This window comes from Geotrypetes seraphini, chromosome 1 (assembly GCF_902459505.1).
Source record: "Geotrypetes seraphini chromosome 1, aGeoSer1.1, whole genome shotgun sequence".
In the NCBI taxonomy this organism is placed as follows: Eukaryota; Metazoa; Chordata; class Amphibia; order Gymnophiona; family Dermophiidae; genus Geotrypetes; species Geotrypetes seraphini.
This window is the reverse complement of record NC_047084.1, coordinates 397,765,868-397,778,520: the sequence shown is the minus strand read 5'-3', so window position 1 is coordinate 397,778,520 and position 12,653 is coordinate 397,765,868. Positions and strand designations below refer to the sequence as shown.

Below are 12,653 nucleotides of genomic sequence, written 5' to 3'. Positions count from 1 at the left end.
CGTCTATCCTCCAGAACACGTCCAGCCGATGAAAAAGACCGCTCAGATGATGTGCTGGCAGCAGGCACTCCAAGGACTCGTCTGGCCACTTCAGAAAGTTTTCTCCACTTTGTAGATTTGGCCTTCCAATAATACAAGATATCCTCTGTGATTTCGCCAGTAGACGTCAAGTATGCATCCACCTGAGAAAAGCAGATTAGTTTAGAAGGTGTATCTAGCTTGTAATATTGTCATAAGTAAAAATATTGAACTATGTAAAGAAAATATACATACCTCAGACATATTTGAAGAAGTTGAAGAATATAGGTCTTCAAAGAAACTTTCATCTAGTTTTATTTTCTTATGATGCTGCAAGACAGATGAGTCATCTTTAGTGTCTGTTGCTGGCAGCCTATCTACCATCTCGTTCAAGCTGGACAGTGCCTGTGCATATTCTGCTGGTGCTAATGCTCCGAAATTACCTTTAAACCGTGGATCCAGCAGAGCAGCAGTACAATGTAACTGATTAACCGGGAAGTATTTATCCAACATGTTAAGCAGATGGGTTTTCAGCTGTATGATGATGCAACTGTCAGAAGGCTTTGCAGTGAAGTGTTTTTGCAGCTTTATTTTGGTAGGTAATACCAGATGCAATGAGGGGTTCTTGTCAGTTGAGAGGCATTTTGTGGCCACATCAACAGGTTCCAAAACCTGAATGACATCAGCCAACAAGTCTTCATTGATATCAGCCAGCAGACGCAAAACATTTCTATTAAAATTTGGCTCTTTGCCCAGTGCATGAAGATCTACAAAATTGGATGATACCGATTTCAGTGTCAACAGCACACTGTTCCATCGTGTTGACACACATTGCTTAAGTGTTGTTAGCAGCTGATTGTTAATTTTTATGCGTTTTGCCAATGTCACCAGTTCTTTCGAGGTGTCAATAAGTTTGGTGACCTCAGGTGGCAAACCAGTGCCCTGCAAATTAGTCTGCTGCAGTCCATGTGACAAAACGAGATTCAGATTATGACATGAACATCCAATCCATGTGTATTCTCGGAAGGCAGCTTTCATATTACTGGCATTATCTGTGGTGAACACATTGTCTTGACGATGCGCCCTAAACTCATCCAGAATTGACTTTACTGTCCATTTTATATTTTCAGATGTATGATGCTCATCCAGTAATCGAGTAGCCAAGATCCATGATTCAGTTAGCCAATTATGAACATACTGTACAGTCACAGTTATGTAGCTGTGGTTGCTTTGCTTGTGTGTCCAGAGATCAGTTGTTACCCCAAACTGAGGCACTGAGGCTAACTTGTCAATGAGTGTGGTCTTCTGTTTCTCCACAACACCATCAAGATGACGAGAGATAGTTGACCCACAGGGCAGGAATTGGTCCAGGTCAACATTCCCATATTTAGCACCTATGGAGACGAGCTTCGTTGCCAAGTTTCTAAATCCTTCCCCTTCAACGATAGAAAAAGGCCTGACATCTGTTGCACACATAGCAACCAAAACATCAGCTACCTCAGATTTTAGGTTAACAGGTACTTTATTGGTATTATTTGACAAAGAAAAACCTGGTAGTGCTGTAATCTTTGTTGGTGGCATCCGGTTTGCACAATAGTCCTTGTGACCCCATAAGCCATTGGTTCCATCACGTGATCTCCAAGAGAGAATTGTCTTGCATCTTGAGCAAAGTGCAAAAGACACTTCTTTGCTATCAACCATTACCACTTTAAAAAAGTTCCATACTTCACTTTTGCCCTTATTTGTTGCATATGAAATACGGTCGCTGTTTGTATCTACAAGTTTCTGAACTCACATCCATCACAACAAACAGAAAATCAGTCTCTGTAACCAATAAAAATGGAAAAAATAATTTAAAATTTATTTCAGAGACTGTACTGAGCTAAATGTGGTTTCTAGGCTCTGGATGGCATCTCCCTCCATAAAAAAAAAAAAAAAAAGCAAAAAAGCTAACCATATAAATGATTTTGAATATTGACTCAAAAATAATGTTTATTGTACATATATTCTAATTGTAATGATTTTTGGAAATTGCTTGTATATCTTTAAAAAACAAAACTGTTACCCAATAAAACCTTTATGAAAGCTTTGAAATTTATACTCTGATCTGATCTACATAATAGTAACTTCCTGATAACAGATCACACAATCTTTATGATCACCTTTGAGAGAAATAGACTATCCCCTCGGTGCTAATATTTTAAGGGCTCCTTTTACTAAGCTGCGGTAGTGTTTTTAGCGAGTGCTAATCCCCGCACTATGCGGAAAAACTAACGCCAGCTTAATGGAGGCGTTAGTGTTTAGTGTATGCGGCATTGTAGCATGCGCTAAAACCGCTAGCACAGCTTAGTAAAAGGAGCCCTGTCATTGCAAACAGCTCTGGTATCAAACTGGACAAACCCATTGCAGTGCAAACAAATGAAATGAGATTATTCTTGAAGATATGAAATCTATGCCAATAAATTAATATTTGATCTAATGATTGCAATTTATAAAAAACTCTGTATAGAAATTGAGACATTTTCATTCACTTGGATTCCCAGGAGGAATTGGAAAACAGGCTGTAAAGTTCTGTTAATTACTGTTGTAAGTGATATTTGCTGGAAATTGGCCAAACAATGTTGAGCACCTACTGTAGAAGGTGATAATAAAAATGGGTTGCCATTATGAAACAGGCACATTTTAGACTTCTCATATAGGTGACCTGTTATGAAAGGAACTCTTAACTCTAAATACCTGTTCATATACAACAGATGCATAAGTAAATGCTGAGATTTTGGCAAGTAATTATGTTGTTAATCAGGCTTTTTATTCCACCTTTACCTATTCAGATCCAAGGTCAGATGACATTACAAGAGGTAGGTTCAGTTACCCAGGAAATTACAATGGACAGTTTGACACGGACATTCAATCCAGTTTCTAGTACAGGTAGATCAGTTCAGTTATTAATACAGTTAGGGACTGATTCTATAAGGGCACCTAATGTTAGGCACAACCACAACGGAGCAATCCTCACTCAACAGGATTAAGTATAGGATGGCAAATGGGCTCAAAGCCATTTTCATCAGTACAGAAATCCAGTGTAGATGTTTTAACTTGGCTTATATCATTGCCTCCTCTATCAAATGCAATGAGCCAAGTATTGATGTAAATGACTTTGAGCCCATTTGCCATCCTATACTTAATCCTGTTGAGTGAGGATTGCTCCGTTGTGGTTGTTTCCATTTAGCCTCACTTTTTCATCTTCTCTATCTTTGTAGCTCCTAAAGTTAGGCACCTCACTGCCCCCTGCTTTACAAAGCATCCCATCACAATGATCATATACAAGTGAATAAAACAATCAAATAAAGGTAAAAAAATATACAAACATATAAAGATATGTATAAATGTAACGAATAATAATATTTAATATTATTAGGAGTTCAAAATATGCACTGCTGGTGCTTCTGTATAACTAATAATAGTGAGGTTACTGTCAGCCTGACAGTTACTAGCTATTTCATTTGTTTATAATTATAGTATTATATTAAAAACCCTTAAAGATAATTCATAATAGTACATTATAAGTGCTCAGTCTTGTGTAGTCTGCATGGAGACCGGATTGCACATATGGAGACCATAGCAAGTTGTTCTGGGACCATCATCACACTGATGCTATGTATGTTGTTCAAAATACACAATAAATAAATGCAATAAAAAATATATAGCACTTTTCTTCAGTTTGGATGATCAATGCTGTGGCTCCATGTTTTTTTCTTCTTAGCTAGTACAGTGTAAATAAATACACTTTGCGAGCACCCCCCCTGCGAACCGGCACCCTCCCCCCCCGCGATCCAGCACCCCCCACCCGCCGCCACCGCCATCGGCCCCCCCCCGCCGCGACCTGAGGTCCCCCCCCCAACCCTCTTCTTACTTTTCTGTAGCCTCTGCAGCGGTACCGGTACCAGCATGTCCTGAAGATCTGCTTCCTGTGCTGGGCCTTGAGAGTTCACGTTCGACGTGAACTCTCAGGCCTTGCACAGAGGAAGCAGATCTTCAGGACATGCTGGTGCCGGTGCGGAGGCTACAGAAAAGTAAGAAGAGGGTTCGGGTGGGTTGGGGGGACCTCAGGTCGCGGCAGGGGGGTGCCCGATGGCAGCGACGGCGGCGGAGGGGGGGAGGGGGGTGCCGGATCGCGGGGGGGGGAGGGTTTCGGTTCGCAGGGGGGGCGCTCGCAAATCGAAGCGCGCTCGGTTTCCGAGGCGCCGATTTTGCGAATGTTTTGCAAAACACTCGCAAACCGGTGCACTCGTAAACCGAGGTACCATGCAGACTACACAAAACTGAGCACTTATACTATTATGAATGATCTTTAATGGTTTTAATACAATACTATAATTATAAACAACAAATGAAATAGCTGGTAACCTCACTATTATGAATAATAAAATATCATAAAAAAACATTTAGGCAAATGTATTTCACGTGTTTAGATAAAAATATCAAATAATTTCTTACCTAATCTCTCGGTCTCCTCCTCAACTCGTGGCTCTAGTCAGGTCAGGCCAGTGCTCTAAATGCTCCTCCGGTCCTCGAGGCTCTGTCGGGGCCTAAAGTTTAACTTTGGGCTCAGGTCGGCTCCTCTGGTCTGTTCTCTTCTCTCCTAGTCGGGTGGGGTGACTGGAGGGATCGGCTGCTCAGTCGGTTGGTCATCTTGGCTGGAGCACATGCTCTTCGGGTCTACTCTGTAAGCAAGGCAGTGGTGATGGGCGGGCCTCCTCGTCGGATCACTCAGGACGGAACGAACCAAGCGGTCCTCCTCCTCAATCGGTTCGGGTGGCTGGGTGGTCTTGCTCGGCTCAAGTCGGGACGGATGTCGGGTCCAGTCAGTGGGTCCTTCTCGAACTGGGCTTGGCTTGATCCAGTTAGTAGTGGGTCCTCCTCAGGTCGCTCTGTTGAGCATATGGCGGCTCTCCTCTTTAAGTATTGGCTCTAGCCCTGCATGTGACCATCTTTCAGCCAATCAGGAGCAAGACTCCTTGCCTGTACGTGCTGAGCTCTGCAGCAGCGCCGATCTCTTAATTAGATTGCAATTAAATCAATGAAGGTCACGGATCACAAGGTAGGCTCTGAAGAAATCCAGATTCCATCCCCGTGGGAGTCCCGTAGTGTGTTTGGGAGCCCCGTGGGAGTCCCGTTGACCAGGGTGGGAGCCCCATGGGAGTCCCGTTGACCAGGGTGGGAGCCCCGTGGGAGTCCCGTGTAGTGGAAGGGAAGCCCGCGGGGGACCCGCGGGATTCCCGCGATCCCCGTTCCCGTGCAGACCTCTAGTGTGCATCCAAATCAGATGAACTGTAGATTCTGAGAGGGCTGAAGTTGGGATTTGGGGAAGTTGATTTCGAATCCCAAGCTTTGTAGGAATCACGTAGTCCATTGGGTCGCTACAATAACCCCCTGAGATGCTGAATCTTTGAGCCAGTTGTCTAGGTAGGGAAACACCTGAAGACCATGGTTTCTGAGGGCTGCTGTTACCACCACCCCCACTAGCACTTGGTGAACACTCTGGGAGATAATGCCAGGCCGAAGGGTAGCATTATGAGGTATTGACGGGAGGCCGGATGAATGGGAATGTGAGTGTAAGCCTCCTTGAGATCTAGAGAACATAACCAATCATTCTGATCTAGAAGGGGGTAGAAGGATGCCAGGGACAGCATGCAAAATTTTTCTTTGACTAAAAATTTGTTGAGAGCCCTGAGATCCAGAATGGGTCGCAGTTCGCCTGTCTTCTTCGGAACTAGGAAGTAACGGGAGTAAAAAACCCCTGCTCTGCTGTTTCAGAGGACTTCCTTGATGGCACGAAGATGAAGCAGAGCTTGAGCTTCCTGAAGGAGAAGGGCGGTCTGGGATGGATTGGAAGGATACTCTCTTAGAAGAAGCTCTGGTGGAATCTGAGTGAAATGAAGAGAGTATCCTTCTCTGATTATTGACAGCACCCAGAGGTCGGATGTAATGGTCTCCCATCAATGGTAAAAATGATGGAGATGTCCTCCTATGAGGGAAGGAAGGACAGAGGCAGAACAATGGAGGTTATGCTCTGTTTCAGACAGTCAAAAAGGTTGAACAGCCTTAGGTGCAGCAGAAGACTGAGGTTTTTGTTGCTTCTGCTGCTGTTGTTTCTTGGGAGGCGCTCGAGTGTAAGGAGCCGCCCTTGGAGGATAATGCCTCTGGAAGGATGGAAGAGGTCGAGAAGGTTTTGCAGGAACTGGCTTGGGTTTTGGTCTGACAACTGAAGCAAAAGATTTTTCATGCTCAGACAATTTCTTGGTGGCAGCCTCTATGGATTCATCAATGAGGTCATTGCACTCACAAGGAATATTAGTCAGATGGTCCTGAAGATTGGGGTCCATATCAATGGTGCGAAGCCAGGCCAGGTGGCGCATAACTACTGAGAAAGCAGTGACCCTGGAAGAAAGTTCAAAGGCATCATAAGATGACTGGAGAAGATGTAACCTGAGTTGTGCCAAGGTAGCAGTGACTTGTTGGAACTCCAAATGTCTATGTTGATCAAGGTTTTTTGTAAAACCTGGAAGGATATCAAAATAAGTCGTGAAGATAAAATTATAGTTGAGGACTCTGGAAGCCATCATGAGATTCTGATAAAGGCGACAGCCAAACTTGTCCATGGTCTTACCCTCTCTTCCAGAAGGTACTTTGGCATAGACCTTAGAAGGATGGGTCCTCTTCAATGAAGATTCCACAAGGAGGGATTGGTGAAATAGCTGTGAATTCTCAAAACCCTTGCAATGTAGAGTTCTATACCTCGATTCCAATTTTCCTGGAACAGCAGGTATAGCATAAGGAGTCTCGAGGTTTTGTTTGAAAGTTTGAGACAGAAGCTTGTTAAGAGGAAGCTTGAGTGACTCTGCAGGAGGTTCCGGCAAATGCATTTCTTCGAAATACTCTTTAGACGCTGGTTCTAAATACTCTTTTAGAGGTGGTGGAGAGACTGTGTCTGAATTCAAAAGAGCCTGGAATAGGCACATGGGATCTCTTAGAGAGAGATAATGGTTACTGCGGATGGGCAGACTAGATGGGCCATTTGGCCTTTATTTGCCATCATGTTTCTATGTTGAGTACCCTCTAAGTCTAACAAATATCAACCCTGCCCAAGCTCCGCCCCAGAACCCACCACCATAATAGTACTAATTGTAATGCAATTTCTTCCATTCATTTTTCATATGCACACAATATAATCTTAATAGCGTATATACTTGAATATAGGACGAGATGTCTGGGCCAAAAAAATGGCCCAAAAATTAATGAGTCCTATATTCGGGTCATCACCCAGTGACCACCTGACACCCTCCCGGACTTGCTGCAGGCCTGCCGTTAGCCTAGAAAGGTCGATAGTAACAATTTTTTACACACACCCTCCCCAGCGTACCTTTTCCCTGGTGGTCCAGCGGTGTATCCCACGCTGAGAACTTGGCAGGGAGGGGGCTGAGTGCAGAACTGGCAGGGGAAGGCGTGAGGGAGAGGACACTGGGTGCAGATCTGGCAGGGCATGGCACTTGAATATTAAGCCCCTATCTTATATTCAAGTCAACCATTTTTCCTCCTTTTAGGGGGGAAAATGGGGGTCTCGACTTGTATTTGGATCAATGTATATTCAAGTATATATGGTACATAATGGTAGCCACAAAATTATTTTATTTATATTTTTTTTAAAAAAGCACACTGTATGCAGAGAAAATGTTTATCATTTACATTGGGGATTTTTCAGAGATCAAGGGAGATGACTTTAAATTATGCAATGTCACCTCAGTAATAACTATAGAAAAATAGACAAATATAGTGCAAAACAGACAGCAGACAAATTCTCAAAACGGACACATTTCGATCACTAAATTGAAAAAAAAAATCATTTTTCCTACCTTTGTTGTCTGGTGATTTTATGAGTCTCTGGTTACACTTCCTTCTGACTGTGCATCCAATATTTCTTTCTGCTTCCTGCACGCTTTGTCTCTTCCAGACCTTATTCCCTTCCCCAACCAACATCTCTCTGTCTCTGTGAGTCCAACTTTTCTTCCTCTCTCCCCCACCCCCATCAGCAACATGTCTCCTTCTCTCTCTCTCACTGTCCTTCTCTCATTCCTTCCCTACGATGTCAGAGCGGGGGGGATCCCTAGGGGTCTAATTCCCTCCTTACGGGTCAGTGGGGGATCCCAGTTACCTCCTTCCAGGTGGGCTGCTTCTCCTTCCTGCTTTTAGTGGCACTTGTTGCAGGGACATGGGCAGAAGATGCACATGGCTTACCCAGAAGTCAGCTCTGATATCGTAAGGAAACCTTTTGGGAAAGCTTCGGCAGAGGGGAGCAGGAATGAGGGCATGGGATCCCTAGCAGCAGTGGCTTCGGTGGAGGCTGGCGGGCAGGAAAGTGGGCATGGGTTCCCCAGTGGCCATTAAACAGGAAGGGGGGCAGGAGACCCGCGCAGTGTGTATCCCAAACAAGCGGCTTGCATACCCCTAAGGTATGCGCACCATGTGTTTAGAACCTCTGTTCTAAAATACAATCCTATTGGGACCAAGTACTGTTGCCCAAACATCAAGAATATAGTTTGCTGAATGTCAGACCCCCTGGAAGTCAAACCATAACACAAGTTTGTAGCAAGTATTCCCACAGGTACCAGAATGACACTAGTAGCAGCGTGGAACAAAGACCCTGGATCATGAGACACTGCTGACCAAGCAGGACCATGTATACTTGATCATTTAGTTAGCAGCTTTACATTGAAGCCAACTGCCTCTGTTTCAAAAAGTGTGGGAACCATATGGCAAAATGAGACAGCTTTCCCATACAGTGAGAATTTGAGACTCAGTATCAAAACTGGCTGATTATGCTCTAATTAGAAGTTTGGGAAGTACACTGCCTCAAGTTCCCAATAGAGAGAGCTGGGGGAAGAGGGAGGTATTGGGTTCATTACCATTTACGTCATATTAGTCTATTATGTTGAGACAGTAAATTTGAAGCAGTTTATATTACATTTGCATGACTTTTTATACTGTTAAATAATAAAACAAGTGGTATTTGCTCTCTCACTACTACTATGTACAAAATTTTGGGAAATCATTTTGCATAATTAAAGAATAAAATCTCAATATAAAAACACATAAAACTCAAGTACATTTAAGCACATTTATTTCTTAAGCAACACCATTTCCATTGATTTCACTATTGGCAAGGTAATTAACACGGGCATAATGGTTCATTTCATAATTAAATATTATAACTTATTATTGTTTGGATAATTTTTTGGATATAACAAAGCAAAAATACCAACAATGAACCGAAATCAGCATTATTTTGTATCAATACATTTTTAGATTCACATACACATTTCTTTCTCGAGCATAGGCTCAATTAGTTCTGCATGGAATTTGCTTGCTTATTAAAAGGAAGAAAAAAAAAAAAGTTACCTGTTATTTAATTTTGTTTTTTGTAGCAGTTCATCCTGCCTGGTATACCATTCTTCTAACTCTTTTTTAGCTTTTTCTTTCCATTCAGATTCCTGCTTTCGAGAATTGGCATCTAAAAAACAGAAAAACAATATGGTCAGCAAGTATCATATACAGTTGAATATAAACCAAGATTTTGGGTTACAAAAAATGGTCCAAAAATGAGGGCCTTTGGTTTATATATGAGCCTCCTCCTGATGAAGGTGCTTCCCCCCACCCACCACCCAATGACCAATGCTGTTATCTTCCCCCTCCCCCCCTCAGATATTCGACACTGCTATCCTCCACCCACCCCTGACAGGCATTGTTATTCTCCAAAAATCATGTGATTGTTATCCTCCACCCACCACACCCCCAATGCTCCACTACCTACAATCCCCTGCCCCAGGCCAACATCGCAGTTACAGTTCTAGTGCTCAGGAAGCTGATGCTAATGCTCCATGATGGGCTGGAAAGGGGCCTTGAGCGTCTGCGCATGTTCAAGGCCTGCTGGTTCACACCCTCTTCTGGGATTCTCAAGGGAATCCAGCAAGTCTTGAGCATGCACAGATGCTCAAGGCCCCACACTGGCATCCACTTCCTGAGCACCAGAACTGTAAAAGTATGATGGGAGAGTGGGTAGTGGAGGATAGAAGTGCCTAAGCCAGTGTTCTCCAGCATGGCCAACAGTTGCCTCTGTACTGTTCTTTTGCCACAGTACATTCCCCTCTGAAGCAATGTCCTGCTTCTGCTTGAACAGACTACATACAGCAAAGGAACTGTGCAGAGAAGCACAAGAGGATCACTGACACACCAGTGATGACCTGGTAGTTTTTGTGGTGAGGGGGACTTTGGAACCAGAAGGGGAGAGTATTTGGTGGGAGGGGAGGGGAGGGAAGTGGGAGGGAAGAGGAGAGGGACGTGGGAGAAAAGATAGGGAAGTGATGATGTACATGGGTGGAGGAAAGTGGGAGAGAAGAGAAAAGAGGGAAGAGATGGTCCTATCCCCTGCAGAAGAAAGGAGACACCAAATAAGCAGAAAAGGTAGGACTCTGGATTCATCTGCTGTGACTAAAGGAAACAAAACCATCATATACAAAACAACTGCTGCCAGACTAATTTTCAGAATTAATCGGAACGAGAGGGCAAGTCTGCTATTAGAACAACGGCTATTGAAAAAGTGAATCCAATTCAAGATAGCCTGCATGGTTCACAAAACCATCTATGGAGAAAACTCAAATAGACTAACTTCTGATATTAAAGTTCCACACTCCAGTTCACGAGAATTGGCAATGCTTCAAACTATCCTTCCCATCACCTCAACAAGTTTGGCGGAAGATGTTTGAGGCTACGTTTTAATGCAAAGGACCTCTTATTTGGAACAAACTGCCAACATATCTAAAGTACCACTTACCTTGACTTCCAGAAGAAACTTAAGACATATCTCTTCTCCCTAAAGAGCCAACCTCCTATCCTTCTCTTCTTCCCTTTAACATGAACATATCAGCAACAATGACCAACCCGCTGTGTGCAATGAGCACAGGTATGAAAAAAGCCAAAGACTAAAGAATGCGCTTAAAAAAATAGGATGATCTCCCATATGGTCTATCTAATGGCAGGAAGACTCTTAGGCCTAAAAAGAGAAATATCCAAGGCAGAAATATAAGCAGGTCATACAGAATAGGCAGAGGGTAGGCCATACAGAATGCATCGTGGATTAACAGAAAGAAGATTACCAAAGGTAAGAACCTAATCTTCCATTCTGTTACATCCACTCCGGATTATATACGATAAGTGACGTACCAGAACAATGGGATCAAATATATAAACCAGCAGTAACCAAAATGATACTGAAAGGATTTTGGTTACTGGTGGTTTATATATTTGATTTAATTAATAGGCAACCACCTGAGTTTTTCTAGTTTACTGTTGTACCAAAACAATGGGGTGGAACAGAAGAGCTTGCCTTCAACACTGAGGCCCCAAAGGTGGCATTCCAATCACGCTGCCACATTCACTCTTCAAGAAACAATGGGATAAACATGCAGGTTCACTCCGGGGAAATGCTTAGGGGAGGGTTCTTTTAGGGGGAGGGTTCTTTGAGTGGGCAGACTTGTTGGGCCATCGGCCCTTTTCTGCCATCATATTCTATGTATTCTATGTACTCTGTAAAATCTCGTAAAGGTATGAAGCGAAGACCAAGAAGTCACCCTGCTTATCTCATCTGGATGAACTGCTTTGGGACTTCGCCCACGATGCTGCAACATTCCTGGTTAAGTGCAATTTAAGAGACAACAGCAGCTGCTTTCCACAGGCGATATACATTGAGGAAATGGCCATGCAAATCCATCTGGTAATAAGAGACCTTGGACACTGGCCTACCCCATCTGGACTGACTAGTCAGCAAAAAAAAAGATAGCCGAAAGACAAAAATCATTCATTCTTTCCAATAGTGAACCAATACTCTTCTCACACCCAATTTCTGTAATATTTTATCCCTCTTAGCCGAATGTCAGAAAGCGAGAAGACTAACTTCCTAATTGGCTTGGAAATCCGACACAACATTTGGAAGAAAGGAAGTACCAGTACGGAGGGATATTCCTATGTCCATTATCCTGAGGAAGGGCTCTCCACAAGAGAGAGCTAGCAATTCAGAAATAGGTCTTGCCGAGATAATCACTACCAGGAACAATGTCTTAACCGTAAGGTCCAGAAGGGATGCAACCTTAAGCAGCTCAAAAGGAGCTTCCGTAAGACCCCGCAACACAATATTAAGATTCCACATAGGAAAGGGCTGTCGTAAGGGTGGCCTCAAGTGGAGTGCCCCCCCTGAGAAATCTGGTCACATCCGGATGAGCCATAAGCAAAACAGAACCACTGTGTGCCTTGAAGCATGAGGCCTGCTACTTGTACCTTGAGGAAAGAAACTGCAAGGCCTCTCTCTATACCAGCTTGCAGGAACGCTAAAACTACCAGAATGGGAGCACGCAATGGGTCCACCTGGTCCCTGGCATACCACTGTTGAAAAGCCTTCCAAGACTTGGTACAGGTTGTCATAGTAGATGGCTTTTTTGCCCTCAAAAGTATGGAAATGATGTCTGAGTAGCCTCTCTGAACCAGGGCCTTGTGCTCAAGAGCCATACTATAAGACCAAAGCGCTG

The 12,653-nt window shown here is 43.5% G+C and overlaps 1 protein-coding gene across 2 annotated transcripts in view; it reads right to left on the bottom strand.

The window, feature by feature from the left end:
- The window catches only part of CLTA (clathrin light chain A), a 246,552-nt gene that overhangs the window by 118,886 nt on the left and 115,013 nt on the right, over nucleotides 1–12,653 (bottom strand). For both annotated transcript variants that reach the window (XM_033917942.1, XM_033917951.1), the window contains exon 4: nucleotides 9,475–9,586. In XM_033917942.1, coding sequence (XP_033773833.1) covers nucleotides 9,475–9,586 — 112 coding nt within the window. The remainder of the gene's footprint in view (nucleotides 1–9,474; nucleotides 9,587–12,653) is intronic.